The 18,863-nt window shown below is 47.0% G+C and overlaps 1 protein-coding gene across 1 annotated transcript in view; it reads left to right on the top strand.

The window, feature by feature from the left end:
* SEMA5B (semaphorin 5B) overlaps positions 1-18,863 on the top strand; it is a 50,341-nt gene that overhangs the window by 9,862 nt on the left and 21,616 nt on the right. The window contains exons 2-4 of the mRNA XM_068968484.1: positions 2,327-2,508; positions 7,578-7,677; positions 11,778-11,823. Coding sequence (XP_068824585.1) covers positions 2,327-2,508; positions 7,578-7,677; positions 11,778-11,823 — 328 coding nt within the window. The remainder of the gene's footprint in view (positions 1-2,326; positions 2,509-7,577; positions 7,678-11,777; positions 11,824-18,863) is intronic.

The raw sequence follows: 18,863 nt of genomic DNA, 5'->3' as shown, positions 1-18,863 counted from the left end.
TGCAGTCACCATCTGCAGTGATTTTGGAGCCCAAGAAACTAAAACTAAAGTCTGTCACTGTTTCCCCATCTATCTGCTATGAAGTAATGGGACCAGATGCCATGATCTTAGTTTCTGAATGTTGAGCTTTAAGCCAGCTTTTTTAATTGAATAGATATTATTAAGCACATTTAATATTCAATGGTGAAACTATTATATAAAAAAGTATATATTGAGACACCTGGATCAACATTTTGCTACTTTTAAGTGACCTTTTTTTAAAAAATTAGTTTGGGTTTATTTTTCCACTGTATTGTAATGCTAACATAAACAAATATAAATATATATTCTTATTTCTACCCTCTTTTTTACACAAAGTGTAGCATGCTATATTTATTACACTCTTGTGCACCTTGTTTTTTTCACTTAATATACCTGGAGACTCCTCCATAACAAAATCTGAAGACCAACCCCCATTCTTATCTGTAGCTGTATCATATTCCATTACTAAGATGCACCATGGCTTATTTAAGCAGTCTCCATTTGCTGAATATTTGGTTGTGGCTTGTCTTTTGTCATTAAAAAAAAAAAAAGCCACAAGGAATAATCTCGTGTATAAGTCACTTTGCAGGTGTCCCGGACACAACTGAGCGACTTCACTTTCACTTTTCCCTTTCATGCATTGGAGAAGGAAATGGCTAGCCACTCCAGTGTTCTTGCCTGGAGAATCCCAGGGACAGGGGAGCCTGGTGGGCTGCCGTCTATGGGGTCGCACAGAGTCGGACATGACTGAAGTGACTTAGCAGCAGCAGCAGCAGCAGTCACCTATTCTTGTTTCTTAACTAACTGTGGTGAAGGAGCAGGTTTTACTTTTCACTATGCAATCTGCTGCAGATGGATACTTACATAAAATTCAATCAAAGCAAATTTCTTAAGTGAATTGAAAGAAAAAACTAGGCAAAATACAAGTCCACATATTTTGTTATTAGATCCAATAGACATAAAAATCACCCTGTCACATTACTATAACGGTTTTAAAAAACACTATCCAAATTATTTATCTTACCTCAGTGTGGTCACAGCTTGTGGACCACAGTTCGAGTAGCACTGGTTTACTCCAGGGAATTAGGTCAAAGGGGGGTCATGCCTCTGTTGCTTTGCCAGATGTTGCCAGGTCCCCTTCCATAGTATTGTATCATTTTGTACACCATCCAGCGTTGTAAGGGGTAGTGGTAAAAAACCTGCCTGCCAAGGCAGGAGACACAAGAGACATGGGTTCCATCCCTGGGTCGTAAAGATCCCCTGGAGGAGGGCACAGCAACCCACTCCAGTATTCTTGCCTGGAGAATCCCCATGGACAGAGGAGCCTGGTGGGCTGCAGTGCATAGGATCACAAAGAATTGGAGACAGCTGAAGTGGCTTAGCATGCGTGTACACCAGCAGCCTAGGAGCACCCCTTTCCCACTGCCCCCCAAGAGTTGTCATCTCACTTGAATGTGTGCAGAACTGATAGGTGAGCAGCCTTACCTCAGTTCAACTTTTAATCTGAGTTGTTCTTATTATGAATGAGAATAGTGTCATTCATATTTTTAAGCCCTGTTTGAATTTATATCCTTTGCCATTTTTCTACTGGATTGTCGCCTTTTTCCCCTTGATTCTCAGGAATTCTTTATATATTAGGAATATTAGCTCCTTGTGTCTGCCACAGACTGCTAATCTTTTCCCTTGTTTGTCGTTTGCCTTTTGATTTTGATGGATGTTTGGTTTTTGTGGGGGGGGTTGGGGAGGAGCTTGCAGAAGTTCATGATTTTTATGTAGTTAAATTTGTCAGTCTTTTGTTTAATAGCTTCCGGATTTTGAGTCATGGCTCTCCACTCCAAGGTTATAAAGAATTCTGCCCACATTTTCTTCTAGTATTTTTCTGCTTTTATCCTTAACGTTTAAATCTTTCATCCAGTGAAATTTTCCCTAGTTCGTGAGAGTTATGGATCTAAATTTATCTTTTTACAAATGGCTACCCACTTGTCCTAACTCCATTTATTAACATCCCTAAGATACCACCTTTATCATTAAAATAAATTTTAAACCATTTGGGATCATTTAGAAAAAGCTCTATAATTTGTCAGTTTTGTCCAGAATACCATTACAAGGGAAATTAGCTTTCAAGATATGATCTATAACTTTACATTACTGGAGCAGAGCAAACTCTTAAGTATCATAAATAAAATATAAATTGTATTTAAACAAACAAACAAATCCTGTGGGGCCACCGACAAGCACACAGGAAATTGGGAGAGGTGGGCATTGCCGAGGGAGAGCGTGGTGAGAGTGAGCGTTTGCATTGCAGGTCTTCCCCCAGCCTGCCTTCAGGAGCCGGCACCACAGAGGGGCCCACCATGGTGTTCCCCGGACCCCTGGCTGTCACACTGCTTGTAGTGCACCTCGTCTGCTCCCAGGATGTCGCCGGTGAAGCCAGCGGTGAGCAGCAGCTGTGCTCCCTGAGGGAACACCCCATCGTGGCCTTTGCAGGTGAGAGCCACTTCCCGCTGGGTCCTTTTTTGCAATAATTGTGTCCTGAAGGACGTAGGCAGGCCCTCTGCAGGGTCTCTCTGGATGTTGGAAGTCATTTCCTGTAGGGTACGAAGACTCTTCCTCTGGGGGTAGGTGTAAGAGGAATGGGTAGCAGTGGGCTCGAGGATCTGATTTTGTCTGCGGACAATTCCTTCAACACTTTCTCCATGTTTCCCTGGGGTCCTTCCCTGGAATTCCACTGCTGGAGAATGAGGTTGTGGCTGCCCAGGGTGGGGTGGCCAGGGGTTGGTGGGTCATCTCAGCTGTGGCTCTTCTGGCAGCATGAGCCCTGGTTCTTGGCTTCCCCGGGGAAGAATGAGGGTGACTCACACATGAGGGAATGCCTAGAGATCTCGAAAGCTTCCTTCTGCTCTAAGATGGCTACAGGGATGCCTGTCTTTGAGGCCCCGGAAGCCCCCAGGGAAAGGGGCCTTGATGACTCCTCACTCCTGTCAAGGGAGGGTGTGAGAGTGTCCTGTTAAAGTCTTTCCCAAGCTGGGGTTTGTGAATCACTGGACACATTCTGAGGGGGGTCCATAAGTTCTCGATAAGAGTTTCTAAAATGAGGATATACATTTGATGATAATCTAAAAATAAAACAAATACCAGAGCATCTTGCATGTTCTCCCTTGACCTGTTAGCCAGTTTGGGGGTCACTAGGGGTGTTAGGATCCATCACCCATGTGGTCTCAGGGGTCCCCAGGTTCTTAAGCTTGATAAACTATCTGCTTTTTCCTCTTCACAATAATCCTGGTAGCACAGCAGGGCAAGAACTCATCTCTGTTTACAAACGGGTGGGCTGAGGTGTAGACGGTTAGAGGGATTTGTCAGAGCTGGGTCTCAGTGCTGGCCTCCAGACTCCCATGTGGGGCTCTTCCCACTTCCTGGGGCAGAGGGCAGGTGCTCCAGCCTCGGGTGCCCTGGCAGCCCATCCGGTGAGGTTCCACACAGCCAGCTTATGGGGCAAGATAGAGACCAGAGTGGAGAAATGAACCCATGAGACCGAGGCAGGCATGGGATCTGGGGGGTGGGGAAGGCAGTATGGATAGGAGCTGGGGCAGCAAGCTGGGGAGGCTGGGGGCCTTTCAGATGTGCGGGATTCCCAGCTGTGTGCTGGTTCCTGCTCAGGGAGGAGGGTTTCCAGCCGTCTTCTCTGTGCTGTCTTGTTGGACCTCGGATCGAGGCTTTGAAGGCTTAAGTGGATTAAAGTAAATTAGCAGTGTCCTTAAACCTACAAAACACACGCACACCCTCAGACTTCTGATGGCTCCTGGCATGCTGGTGGCTGCTGCTGATGGGAAGGACCAAGGACCAGGATTCTGAGGGTGGCCTTGTCATATGAGGACCCCCCTGTGGCAGCTCCTAATGAACCCTTTCTTCTCAGGGGCTTTGCTGGGGCATGGTTGGATCTGGGAGCAGAGACAGTGGAAGGAGAGCAGGGGAATCCCTGTTGCCCAGCCAGGCTGGTCTGTACTGGTACAAACTGGGTGTGATGGTAGGAGGGTGGAGAGATGTAAAGACGTGTTCCTTAAGAACTTGGCTTCCTGGACACCGGTTCTGATCTTCAGCTGTAAAGTACTTGAATGAAACTGACTTCCCACCCCACCTCCTTTCAGAAGGAAGGAATGAGGTTGGAGTGACACAGACAGTTGGCGTGGAGTGACAGGAATTCCCTGAGTCCCAGGAGAACGGAGCCAGTCTGTCATCCTAGACTGACAGCCCCAGAGAGTGGAGTCATCTTTGTTTTCCCTCCTCAGGCCTTCTGGTCTCCCTGAAATTCAACCCTTCCATTTTTCTGACAATTTTGAGTTTTCCTGTCTATTCGCCAAATTTTTCTTCAACTCTAGACCCAATACCTGACTCTAGGCACAGTGCTGGACTTTGTGGGGCCTCAGAGGTGAAGGAGAGTTTCCTTTGAGTACTCCTGTTTCTTGTTCCTTAAATGTCACTCCTTCTGGTCCCCCAGCGCAGTTAGTCCTGGGCCAGGGCTGGTCCCCTTGTCCACCGCCCCCCTACCATCCCTTAGTTCTGCAGGGCACGCACTAGGGACTCCATTCATATTAGGTGACTTTGTTCTGGGTGATGCCGTATTCCAGTTGCCATAATCCAGCCCAGCACCAAGCCCCAGCTTCCAGGACCCCCTCAGATGTTACACTTTACTTCTGACTGATCAGTAAGCTTCTAACCCTGTAGCTCTGAGTTTCCCTCTGCCCTGACACCTGGCTGATCTGTGAATAACCCCTAAATACCCCCAGAGGAGCTGCCACTTGCAGAATCTGACAGCCGTGTTTTTGTTTTGTAAGGCTGAATTTTCTCCTATTGGTTTCTTTTCAGGGGCTCCACCTGTGTTTCTCTCTGGCCTGCATGTTCTTCCTTTCACCACAGCCTGGCCTTTCTAGGTGGCAGGGAGAAGCCAGTATGGGGTTAACACTAACAGTGGTTAATCCACAAAGCGGGTAATTGAATTGACTATAATTAAAATCACAGGCGCGTCATGGAGAATGTCATTTTTCTCTTAAAGTCGCCATCCAAAGCCTTCACTGCACACGGTGCTCAGAACGTGCTTGGTGTTTTAACGACAGCTTTCCCTCTGGTCCTCTTTGCCTGTTTAATAAGAGGAAGCTGGCTCCCTTCCCAAGACGGCTCCCCCAGGATCACCACGCTGAGCCCGCTGCATCTCCTCCCTCGCCCCTTCCCTCTTGCCCTTGTCAGTCACTTCCGGGTAAGGAAGAGGGTCAGAAACTGGAAGGGGCCACCCCTCCTCCACCCACCTCCCACTGTCATCCTGGATCCTGCCCCGTTCCTCTTCCTCTCCCCTCACCTCAAGAAAGGGCTGTAATGAAGGCTGAGCTGAGCCACCTCCAGATGGAGTTTCTCCTGGTTTGCTGCAGACCAGTCATGCCACCTTTTCCTCTGTTCAGCATCTGGAACATCCCTGTCAGAAGGGAAGAAGGGGATTAAAGTGCAACTTGTTGCTCTTATTGGAGAGCACCCAGTATGCTGGCAAAGGCAAACCCTTCACACACACACACACCACCCGAAAACAGATGAGCACATTCAGAGCGACAAAAACATACAATGTGAATGGAACTGGAAGGGTAGAGAGAACACAGAACAAAATAAGATCAGGGTGGAGAGGTTATAATCCAGGAAGGCTTCCTGGAGGCGAAGGACCCTTGGCTTAGTCTCTAAGGTACTATGATATCCTTTCCGGATTTTTGAGAGTGGCCCTGGATCAACTGAAAACCCAGCCTCGCTGGCTCCAGATCCACTCCCTATACTGAGATTGCCCAAATGCCACTGCAACTTCATGATGGCCCATGCCAGTCTATAGCCACATGCTGAGGGCAGAGGCAGACACAAAGGGTCTGCTTCATTTTGCTGCAGAATTTCTTTCTTCTCCTTTTTTTTTTGTGTGGTGCATATCACAGTTTTCTGAAAAACATCCAACTTGCAAAACCTTCAGTGCTCCAGGGAGCGATTAAGTGTTTGCCTGTCATGCAGAAATGAAGGGCTGCTTTTACTCTGTAGTTGGAGGGATAATGAGCAATGATTTATTTCCCTTGGATTGCACACACACACACATACACACACACACACACCTTCCCCTCTCCCCTGGGCCTTCTGGGAGCCAGTTACTAATGCACTGTGAGGAAGGAAGCTCAGGGCCTCCTCACATTTCCCCATCATCTTTACCCTACCAGTGTGAAAGTTCCTCTGCCCACAGCACTCTCACTTCACCAGTCAGTTCCCTCGCATCCATGAGGAAGAGGCTGAAAGAAAGCTATGAAGGGGCTGTGAGCCCGGATGGGGGAAGTGAGCTTCCATTTGGAGGGAAAGTTATCTGGGCACTGTTCCCCAGATGTACCCTCCCATGACCAGTGCCCCATCCATCCAGAGGGCTGCAAGGTCTCCTCTGCCCACCCAGTCCTCATGAGAGACTTTGGCCTTGGCTGGGATGATCCTCCTTGGAGACAGAGATGGGCACTGTCCACCCATCCTCCCTTTCTTCCACCTCTGTGGAGTCTTGTCTGAAAACCTGAGTCTTCTTGTACAAAAGGCAGTTGACAATTATTCATACATTTAGTCAAATACTGCTGGGTGCTAGGCAGAGGCTAGAGATCCCAGAAGCAAGATCTTCCTTGTCCCCTAGGGCAAACTACCAGATTAGACACCCAGTGAGATAGGGGCTTTGATGGCAGTCAAGTAGAGGTCTAGGGAGCCTATCACCTTGTGTGAGGGAGTCAGAGAAAGCTTCTTGGAGGAGGTGGGGTGAGGATGGGGACAACTAGGAGCTGTTGCACTGAGGGAGAATAGAATTGCAAAGGTTCTCGAGCTCTTGTGGGATAGACCTGGAGATGTGCACTGGTTGAGGGTGGCTGGGGTAGAGGGTTTGAGAAGGAATGTATAAGCTGAAGCGTCATTCTTTCAGTGGATCACTGGATAACTGATGCGCCAGGAATTCATTCTACTTGGGAGGACAGTGGGGCCAGAAACCGAAGGCCTTCACAGGAGTTGTGACTTCCCGGAGGAAACTGGGCACTATCAAAGGGTTCTAAGCTGGGGAGTGACCCAACTAGAGTTGCATATTAGAAAGATGGCTTGATTGCCTTGCGAGAAATGGGCTGGAGGGGCAGGAGTGGAAGGTGTGCCAGTTAGGATGTTGACAAGAGATGATGCTAGCTTGCCGGGGGGGATAGGGTGCAGGGGCAAGATGGCTGGATTTCAGAGGATAGGCCTTTGGTGCGGCTGGTGAGGGTCTTGAGGAGTCAAGAATGGTTGCAGGTTTCCTTTGTGCAGCTAGGGATGGGTGGAGCCCTTCTTTGAGCTAGGGAGCAAAGCAGGAGCAGTGACAACACCCCCACTCCCTGTCCCCTAGCTGTCTGCTCACAGAGGTGGGCAGGTGGAGCCCAGATCTCCAGGGTGCCCCCACTTCACTGCAGCCCTTCTGTTCTTGGGTCCAGTGCTGATGCAGCTGGGAGCCCCTAGTCCAACAGTAACTGAAAGGCTGCCTCTCCCTCCCCCAGATCTGAAGCCATGGGTCTCTAACTTCACCTACCCTGGAGCCCAAGATTTCTCCCAGCTCGCTCTGGATCCTTCCAGAAACCAGCTCATCGTGGGAGCCAGGTAATGAGGTACAGGAGGGTTGGGGCCAGGACTGGGGGATGGATTCTAAGTACACTGAGCAGAGGGAATATTATTTGGGATGATCCTCTGTGGGCAACCCCTCATCCTGGGTCTCTGTCCCTCTCTCCCAGACATTCTCTCTGTGCCTGAATGCCTGTCCCCCAGCATTGGGGGGAGTGACAAGGAAGTAACCACCACATCTCAGCAAGCCACATTCCCCAGGGTCTGGCAGTTATTAAGGGCAAGAATGCCTGCTGTCAACCTCCTAGCCTGCATCCCAGCAATCATGCCAGAACCTACCTAGCTGGTGTCCTCCCTGGGAGCTCCACGCGGAGAAGGTGCCCCCTGCTGGCCGGCCGGCTGCCTGCACCTGGGACAGGGGACATAGGCCGTGTGCTTTTATGAAGGACCTCCTGGTTGCCATATCAGTTAGCCCCAAGGCCCAGGTCCAGTATTTAGGGATAATACACTCTTGAAGAACTTATGGAAACTTTGCAGAGTGGATTAGGAGGAGAGAATTCTCACAAAATCTTTGACCATCAGCTCTGTTTGGGAAGAGCTTAGAGATGGTCTGTTCCAATAGGACCAGCAGTAGCACCACTGGAGAACTTGTTAGAATGCAAATTCTCGGACCCTGTCTGATGAATCGGAAACTCTGGAGGTGGGGCCCAGCAGCCCGTGTGTTAGCACGCCCTCCAGCTGAGCCTGGTGCACACTGAGGTTTGAGAATCACTGGCCTAATCCAGTTGCCCTCAGTTTAAAGAAGAGGAAGCAGAGGCCCAAGAGGGGAAAGTGACCTTCCTGAGATCACGTAGCAAGATAACAAGAGTCTGGGTTTAGAATCTAGGCCCCCTAGAACCCCAGGGTTCGAGGTTTTCTGCCAACCTACGTTACCACCTCCAGCTGCATTGGTGTTTCTCAGAAGCTCTCTGCCCTGGGGGTTCTGATTGTGCAGGTCTGGGGCAAGGGAGGACGGCCAAGGGGCTGGGTACCTCCAGGTTGCACTCTGTAGCTGACCAGCCTTGACTTTGGGGCTCTCCTGAGTGGGCCCACCCCTTCATTTGCCATGTGTAAAGGACAGAGCTCTGGACCAGATGAGCTGTGTTCTTGTCCTGGGTGACCTTGACCTGTGAGCCTCAGTTTCCTCATCTATAAAGTCTGGGTTACAGTCTCTGGGCTGCCAACATGACAGGGCTATTAAGAAGCTAGGGTTTGTAAAGCAATTATCCTTCAGTAAGAAATAAATTAATTTAAAAAAAGAAGCTAGGGTTGAATGCATTTTATTGTTTTATTTTGAAATTATTATTTTGTATCAGATATGTGTTACGATATAACATTCAGAAGGCACAAAAGGGAAAAGCAGAGCTGCCCCCCGAGTACATTAGGCAGGACCCCTCACCGGAGGCATGCTGTGTATGAGTTTGTGTGTCCTCTCTGAGGTAATCTCTACAGGTACAAGTATCTAAGAGTATGAACCTTATTTTCCTAGCAAAGAGAGTCATTGTTTTACTTTTTATTTGAGGATAATGGTAGATTTGGGCTTCCCAGGTGGCTCAGCGGTAAAGAATCCAGCTGCAACACAGGAGCCTCAGTAGACGTGGGTTTGATCCCTGAGTCAAGAAGATGCCCTGGAGGAGGGAATGGCAACCCACTCCAGTATGCTTGCCTGGAGAATCCCAGGAACAGCAGAACCTGGAGGGCTACAAGTTCATGGGTCTCAAAGAATCGGACACGACTAAAGCAACTTAGTGTGCACGCAATAGTAGATTTACTTGCAGTTCTAAAAAAATAATAGAGAGATCCCATCCTTATATCCTTCACCCAGTTTTCCCCAGTGGTAACAGTTTGCCTAACCATAGTACAACACTGCAGCCAGGAAGCTGGCACTAATGCCATTTTCCCACCTGATTCAGGGTGTACCAGTTTTACATATGTAGCTTTTAGAATCCCGATGCCTTTGAATTGAGTGAAACAGAGAAGGACAAACACTGAAAGTTATCATTTATATTTGCAATCTAAAACATAACTTGAATGAACATAGGAAAACAGAAACAGACTCACAGATATAGAGAACAAACTAGTGGCTACCAGTGAGGAGAGGGAAGAAGGCAGGGGTGGTGGTGGCGAGAAAGGCGTAGGGGACTAAGAGAAACTACCATGTACACAATAGGCTACAAGGATATAATGTACAGTGCAGGGAAATAAAGCCAATATTTTGAACAGTTGAATCACTAAGTTGTACCCCTGAAATTACTATAATATTGTAAATCAACTAGACCTTAAATAAACAAATAAATACATAAATCCTGATGCCTTTGCTCTGAACCTTGTGGAAGCATTTTGAAAACTGCCATTCATTCTGTACCCGGCATGTCTCAGGCACTATTTTATGTATCAAATATGTGGTAAAATATCTAAGTGAAAGTGTTAGTCGCTCGGTTGTATCTGACTCTTTGCAACCTCATGGACTGTAGCCCACCAGGCTTTTCTGTCCATGGGATTCTCCAGGCATGAATCCTGGAGTGGGTTGCCATGCCCTTCTCCAGAGGATCTTCCCGACCCAGGGATCAAACCCAGGTCTCCTGCACTGCAGGCAGATTCTTTACCATCTGAGCCACCAGGGAAGCCTGCAAGATATGTGAAACATGTAATAAATCACTTAATCTTCACAATAAATCACCCCAGGCAGTAGGTTCTGGGATGATCCCCACTGTCTGGACCAGAAAGCTGGGAGGGTTAAGTCTCCCGCCTGTGCTCACACTGTCCTCCCTGGTCCGCTCCTCCTCCCTTACTTGGCCTGGTTATGCCTGCAGAGAACCCTTTTTCTAGGATCATCTTTCCTTCCTCCTTCTCTTCTGCCTGACAGTTTCCCACTTCTCTGTGGGACACCCTAGGCCTCTGGAATTCAGGGTAGGGAAATTTTTTATTCATTTATACCCCGCCTTGTTCCATAAAGGGTTTAGGGTGGGTCAGGCTATAGAGATTTCTCTCTGTTCTCATCTTCCAGAAGAGCAAACTTCGAGTTGTGATGAATGATTTTTGATGGGATAAAAATGTATAAAGTGATGCAGTGTTTCCCTTAATTTTTTAAAGCTGTGAGCAGATGCCTGTGTTACCTGAGCAGACAGCTGGGGCAGAGCCATAAGCTGGAGCCCATCTGTCTCCAGTCTGGGCGGGTGGGTGCAGGCGAGGAGCCTGGGGAGGGATGTCGGAGGCCTGAAGCCAAGATCCCCTGGCCAGGCCCACCAGGACAGCAAAGCAGTCGAGTGGGTCCTGGGCTTGGAGCCAGGGGCATCTTCTTCAGCCCCCTGGATCCATTCAGCAGGGGCCACTCCCTCTGTTTCTGGCCCACTCCACAACCTTTCCTCTCATTTCTCAGCACAGCATAGGTAGGCCAAAACTTTCTAAAGCAGTTATTCCAAAAACTTCAGGAACCAAAAGAGGAACAGCCAAAAGAAGGTATAAGAAGGAAAGAAAATTCTTAGGGAAAACCACTACTTTATATCTGTTTGACATTAATAAACCTTTTAACATGCATCACACCATTCCTGTCTCCATGGGTCTTATGAAATAAGGAAGACAGGCGTTACTGTCTCCATTTTACAGATGTGGACACTGAGGCCCTCAGGAGACCCCCAGCAAGTGGAATTCTCCTTGTCTCTGCAGCAGGGTCTACTCTGTGAGCCCGTATTCACTTCCATGCGGTTCTCTGACCTGGGGGTCCTGCCACCCTCCAGGTCCACCCACAGTGCCTGTGGGCCTCCAGGGGCGCATGAGTCTGGATTTCTATCCCACCTCTTCCACATACTGTCTCTCTGACTTGGTCCATTTACCCCAGCTGTTTCCTCATCTGTAACATGGCATTTTCTCTCTGCTTCCGGGATGGCTGTGCAGATTAAATGAGCTAACGTAGGTAAAGCTCTCCCTGGGGTTGGCCCACCATCGGCTCTCTGCAGTTGGCACCCAGTCCTGACACTCAGTCCTGGCACCCTGTCCTGGCACCCAGTCCTGGCACCCGGAGGCAGGAGCCAGAAAGCCACTTCCTGGGGACCTGCCTGTAAAGCCAGCCTGACTTACGACCTCTGTTTCTGTTTTCACAGGAACTACCTCTTCAGACTCAGCCTTGCCAATGTCTCCCTCCTTCAGGTACATTGCTTCCCCTCCCTGTAATTTCCCTGGTGTTTAGGGGCTGGGGCCAGGGCAGCACAAGGAGTGAGATTCAGCCTCTAGGGTTGAAAACAGGAATGCTGTGCTCTTATCAGCGGCTGTGGACTCACCCTAGCTGTCGGGGTGACAGCTGGGAAGGTATTTGGGAGTGGGGGTCGCGGCCACGTAAACATAGGGGCACACACAGGGCTCCTGCATTGTGAGGACAGGAGCTGGGGGCTCCTGTTTTCCTGGACTGAGGGGCTCCAGGATGCAGGACTTCCACTAGAAGCAGTTCAGTCCTGGGCAAACTGGAACAGCTGGTCATTCTAAGTGCAGAGCCTAAATCCACAGGAAGGTGTCTGCATTCGGGCCTTGAGGGAGAGGGTGTCCCTGGTTGCTTTCTTAGCCTGGCCTGAGTGGTCCCATTCTAGCTTAGCATTTTCACTGAGCTGTGATTGATTTATTATCTGCTGCCAAGAAGGACTCCCCAAGCATAATTCCCTAAGTGCTTTGGGAGGCATTTTAATGGGAATCCTTGATCCAGAACATTTATCCCAGATTGAGAAACAGATGCCAAATCATCTCTGCAGGGGCTGAACACTCTAGAGAAAGGAAGGCCATCTCTTCACCTGAAAGCTTCAGTTCCTGTGTCCAGGGGAGGCTTGCTGGTCTCCAGTGATGGGGCGTTCATTGAGTGCTTACTGTGTATCACAAGTGAGCTGGAGGCAGAGGGGCTATAGACACACTGATCTCTGGCCTCTAGGGCTCACAGTAGAGCCAGAAAAAAACATGATGAGTGATACACAAAATCTAATTAGAGAATGGTTGTTAGTATATGGGGCTATTTAGTATAGCGTTTCACTACAAAGGGAAGTTGGAGAAGGGGAGAACTCCTTGGTGAGCTAGTGTGATATTCTGGTCTAGTTTCTTCTAGAAACTGTTCTAGACTCCCAGGGCCACTGCAGGTGGTAGCCACAGAGGAGGCATAAGCGAGCAAAAAAAAAGTGACCTTCAGAAGGGAGAGTCCAGGAAGAATTAGAGAAAATGGAAAAGAAATGCCATTTATCTATCTATAATAAACATTAGTAAACATTTACTGAATAACTACTAAACACTGGGTCCAGTCCTAGTATTTGAGATCCAAAGGGGAATCACGCTCAGTCCTTGCCTCAAGGAGCAAGCACATAAATTATAAATGATTTCCTTTACTGGATGGGATATGTTCCTGGGGCCTGGGCTAAAGCAAGGTAGAGTAAATTCCCAGAGGCAGCATCCCACGGCCTGCCAGCTTGGTCAGTCAGAGGAGCCCAGCCAGAGCCTAGGTTCCAAGTGGTTTTCATGGAAAATGAAGCCAAGATGCCAAGCCCCACAGGCCAGAGTCTAGGGGAAGCCAGTGCAGAAATGGTCCAATGTGGGTGGGAGGAAGTAGATCCAGGGGTCCTTCCCTGAGCCCAGGCAGTTGGCTTTTTATTAAGCTCCCATGGTCTGTAAATGAAGGTCTTCTGGGAGCCAAGTGAGGAAAGGGAAACAGATGCACAGAAATAATGACAGTGCTGTGGGAGGCATGTAGGGAGCGGGGCACACTGGGTGCAGTGGTGGCCGAGGCACAAGGAGCCCTCAGCTCAGCAGGGTCTGAAAAGTCTTCCCAGAGAGCTGCCTTTGGGCTGGAGCTAGAAGGACAGAGGTTGGCCAGGTAGCTAAGGAGGAGACACAGAGATGTGAAGTAGCATGAAGCACAGAGTGGGGCAGTATGGGAGGATCACAGGGTGGGTGTGGGATAACGATGGGAGATGAGGCCCAGGATGAGAGAGGCTGCACCACAGAGGCTCTTCAGAGGGATCCATATTTTATTTTGAAGGTATAAAGGTTTAATCAGAAAAGTGATATGATTATGTTTAGTGTTCCAATCACCTGGTCCTGCAGAGAATGGATTAGTGGAGGAGCTAGTTAGGAGAAACTGCAGTAAGGTGATTGATGGGGAGACTTGAATTAAGGCAGCAGACTGGGGATGGAGAGAAGACAGGAATTGATCTTCAGGTGGCAGACACAGCATCACAGAGCTCCAGAGAAGACGGGGCATGTTATTTTCTGTGTGAAGGTGACCCCTAGAATTGGGAAGGAGACAACCCTGGAGGGTTTAGCGGAGGCTTAGACCACAGTGGTACCTTTTGCCTTCTGGTTGCAGAGCTGAGTAGCATAAACCAGGAGTTGACTGGAGCTAGCCTGACTCTAGACACTGGTTTTCTCTTGGGTGCCCACTAGAATCACTGGGGGAGATTTAAAAAAGCACTAACGCCTGTATTCTATCCTCAGAGATTCTGTTCTAGGGTGCGGCTGGGCACTGGGATTTTTATAGGCTCCCAGATGTGCAGCCAGATTTAGGAAGCACTGCTCTAGGATGTTAAGAAAGTCCTTATAGATGTTGCCCAACTGGTTTGGCTTCCCCAGGTGTCCTTGACAGCTGACCTGCAGGACCTGGGTCCCCTACCTTACCAGATGTTAGGACTGTCTAGCCTGATGCTGAGGCCTGATGTTTGGTTCATTCAGCTCTGGGTGATCTGGTCTCACCATGGAAGGTATCTTCTGCCAGCTCCATCACTCATGCTTGAGGCAGGGACCGGGCCTCAGGGGCTTTTCTGAAGGGTCCTGCGCACCAGCCAAGTGAACCAGGAACTGGTTTTACCACCTTCCCAGGGTGTATCTTAGGGGCCTGAATCCAGGAGTTCAGATTGGATTCTTTGTAATCGAACCTAGGAGATAAATGAATGCATTTCATGTTCACATCCTCACCTCCCCACCATAGGGGGACCCACCTGGTCACAAAGAAGAGGAAACAACAGAGAAGTTGGAGAGGGCCGTCCAGCATCACCTTGACCAGGCTGGAGGTAGACCACAGCCTCTGGTCTCCTTGTTTGTCCTCTGATGAGAAAGCCCTGCCTTTTGACCATAAAAGCTGGACTTCACTGAGTCCTCCTCCATTGCCCTACCTGGGGCTTTGGGTCCTTTTTTATAAATGTTCAGCATCTGCTATCAGAAGTGGCTCAAAACAACTAAGGGCCAAAAATGAGCTCCACCACTTTCCTGACAGGATGAGGCAGGGCCAAGGCCTCCCCGCTCCCCAGTCCAGCTTCCTCGACTGTCTTTACTGCCTGGGGTATGCTCAAGGTTGTAACTCTCATTTATAGCCAACTGCTCCTCCCACGTGGCCCCAGGATATGATTTAACCAAACTTAAATGCAGTGTTTTATTGATAGTTTAAATAATTAACATCCCTTAAAGAAAAATCTAAATGCAAACTCTTTATGCAAACTAGTGTCCATTAAAAGGACTTCTAAGTGCCTAACCCCTATTAAACAATTTGTGTAAACTACCGTTCCTCAAAAAAAAAGAAAAAAAAAAAAGAAAAACTCAGCTTCCTTCCCAATTCTCCAAGCAGCAAGATTGGAAAGATGCAGGCAGCAGCAGAGACAGGAGGGTATGTGTGTGCAGTGTGGATGTGTGTGCATGTGCGTATGTGTGTGTGCACTCCTGTGCTTGCAGAGGGGGAGGGGCAATCAAATCAGTTCACCAGTGATTGTTATCTTTCAGTGTAACTTAATAAGCTGGCTGTGGGAAAGAAAAGGTGGCCAGTAGTCGACAGGGTCAGGGGGCTGCTGAATGGTAAGCTTACTTGGATTGTCAATCAGGAGATCATGAGCCACCTGTGCCAGAGCAGTACCAGGGGATGACGTGGCTGGAGGCCTAATCGCCACGGATTCATGGTCTTGGGCTGCCACATGTCCTGCAAGCACAGAAATGAGGACTGTGATGTACATAAGCATCAGGACACATATGGGGCTTTGTTTGTGCCTGGGCAGATGGCGAGGCTGATTCTGAGCTCTTTTCTAGTTATCTGCACATTGTCCAAACTAGGCTGGCAGCTCCAGAGTTGTTTGAAGTCTAAACTCTGCTGAGTGGTGGACTTAATGCTCAGACGTTTTCATGTTCAGCTGTGGTCTCTGGTGTCCAGGGGAGTTGTTGAATCTATAAGGAGATTATCCAGTTCCTGGCTCTCTTGACTGCTTTCTCCCATAGCAGAAAACCATGCAGTTTCTCTTTACTAGGGATTGCTATCCTGGAATTCCTAGTTTAAAGCATTCTGTGTGGTCGATTGATTATACACATCTTATTTCCACTCCTTCACAAAATTCCACTAAAAGGACAATGGGAACTTTTAAAAGATACAGATCCGCAATGACAGAGAGAACAAAAGAGATGTCAGCAGAGAAAAGACTAAATGCATTCTGGGGAGGTGGAAAGTGGATGGAGTGAATCACAACTGATGCAGTGGAGCAGAACGGTTTATAAAGGGAGATAAAGCAGAGAAGCACGATGACTCCCCAGAAGGCCTCAGAAATTGGGCTGTTGGGTATTGTGGAATGTGAGGATGAGGCACAAGTCTAAAAGGGGGACATGGTTGAAATTATCTAAATTGAGAAGCTGGAACCCAGATCTCCTGTCCCATCCCACACAGTAATCCTTCCTCCATTTTACCCCTCCCCAAGAAGGGAACCCTGGAGAAGGGAAAGGCTACCCACTCCAGTATTCTGGCCTAGAGAATTCCATGGACTGTATAGTCATTGGGGTCGCAAATAATCGAAAATGACTGAGCGACTTTCGCTTCACTTCACTTCAAAAAAGGAAAACTAAGACTCTCTCTTTAAAGACCCAACTAGTGAGTCTTCAAATCTGGAGACTCCAGGAAAGGTGAAATCTCACCAATGGGGTATGGGACTAGAACAGTATTTCTCCTTTTTCTATTTTTGTGCAGTTTATTTATTGAAGAAACCTGGTCATTTGTCCTTTAGAGTTCCCTACAGTCTGGATTTTGCTGACTGTAGTCCAAGTGGTATAATTTAACACGTTCCTCTGTTCCCTGTACCATCTGTAAGTTGATTCTCAGATGTGAAGACTTTATTCAGTTTAGATTCTGGCAAAATTACTTCAGAGATGTTAGCATGTATTTTTTTAGGAGGTGCATAGTATCTGATTTTCTCTGTATTTTTTTTAGTGTTAGCAGTCATTGATGATTTTTACCTAGATCTATTAATTCTTTAGGTTACAATGCATTAGCCAGACTACTTTTACAAGGAAAAACTTCTTATTTACTGCTTGATTACCTGATGAAACAGTTGTACAGAAAGATAAGATAAATGTTTGATACTCTGTATTTATTCAGAAGTTTTCAAATAATGAACAGACTTTGTAGTATCTGTCAATGATGATTAGTGAATTTTATATTGTATTACTGTTTTTGCTACAGACTCATGGCTTTAAACATTGTGGATGTTTCAACCTATTGCAGTTGTCTCTCATGACTATCCCATCTTTTGCCAGTAAGGAGCCTCTTCAAGCTGACTCCTATGACACTATGACCCTAGTGGTTTTTTATTGCTTTCTATAGGTATGAAGTGATATTCTAGGCTTAGCTTGTACATTTCCTGCCCTAGATCTGGAATTAGCTGTTTCTCCAAGAAAGCTTGATTCCTTTCAGTGGGAGATGGTTAGTGATTTATTTTTAAATATAAACAGCCGAAACTCACCAGACATTTGAGGAAAGCCTCTAAAGTCAAGGAGAAAGATAAAAACAAGCAAGCAACCAGAATGAAGGAAGCTGTAAGAACAGGGGTAATGCAAGAAATACAAGAAAACACTTTTGAAATTAATTTTAGAAACTAGTTTTCTGAGATATAAAATTATTTTGTTTATAAAACAAACAAAAAAGAAAATTTAAAGAGTGACTGGGCAAATAAAAATTGAATTGAAGGATTAGAAGATAAAGTTGAAGAAAAATCTTTCAGAAATTAGAACAACAACAAAAAACAAGAAATGAAAAGCAGGAGAGAAATAAATAACAGAAAACCAGAGGATCAGTGCGCAAGGGCGAACAGTGGATTGGATTAATAAGCATTACTAAAAAGAGAACAGAGGAAAAGATAAGGAAGACATTAAGGATGAAATAACATAAGAAAACTTGCCAAAACAGAGGATGAGTCTTCACATTGAAAGGGTTGACTGAGTTCCCAAAAGAGACCAGCACTAAGGCACATCAGTGTGAATTTCAGTATACTGTGATCAAAAAGATGATTCTAAAAGTTTCTAGCATTCTTTTCTAAAGCAAAAAAGAAAAAGGTCACTACAAAAGATGGGGACTGAGAATTACACCAGACTTATCAATAGCAACACTGGAATCTAGAAGACAATGGAGAAATAAATGTCTTTAAAATTCTGAGTGAAAATTACTTTCACCTTAGAATTCTATACCAAAAGAATCAATCAAGTATGAAGATAGAATGAATAAGACATGCAGGAATTTTAAAAAATTGATCTACCATGTTCCTTTTCATAGGAAGATACTGAAGATGTGTTCTACCAAAATAAGCCAATAATTCAAGAAAGAGGGAAACATGGGATTCAGCAAACAGGAGAGGAGAGGAGGTAAGTCCCAGGTTAACAGCCAAACAGGAGGACCAGTCCATACTGGGGCAGGAGGCAGGACGTTGGGGCAGGAGGAAGGCAATGGGAACTAATAGGTTATCTGAACCATTTGTGTGTACAGTTAGCAAATAATATTGAGAGAGAATGTTGGACATTTGGGAAAATTCAGTGATAGGTACATTATAAAACAAGCCAATGAAGAAAATCAAGACAACTAATCAGCCCAGGAGAAACAAAAAGTTGGTCAAGAATGGAAACCTTGTCAGAATAGGCATATTTCATTGATTCTCAGAGGCATATGTTTTCACATTTTACTGAGGCTGAAATCAGGCCACGGCTTTCTATCACAGGCATTTTACAGTCACCGTTGGCAGACTGCAGTCTTGATGGAGTTGTCTCTAACCGTACAGGCATGAACTTGGTCATTATTCCTGGTGTGCTCATCCAGCAACAGCAAGCCACTGACATTTCAGTTCACAAACCATTTAGGGATCATACGAGGAGGGACTATCAGTCTTGGTTTGTCAGAGACCTTCTGTGGAGACCTGCTGATAAGATCA

The sequence above is a fragment of the Capricornis sumatraensis genome, chromosome 1 (genome assembly GCF_032405125.1).
Source record: "Capricornis sumatraensis isolate serow.1 chromosome 1, serow.2, whole genome shotgun sequence".
Taxonomy (NCBI): Eukaryota; Metazoa; Chordata; class Mammalia; order Artiodactyla; family Bovidae; genus Capricornis; species Capricornis sumatraensis.
Note: the sequence above shows the minus strand (reverse complement) of the source record. Positions and strands in the feature narration are given on the sequence as shown.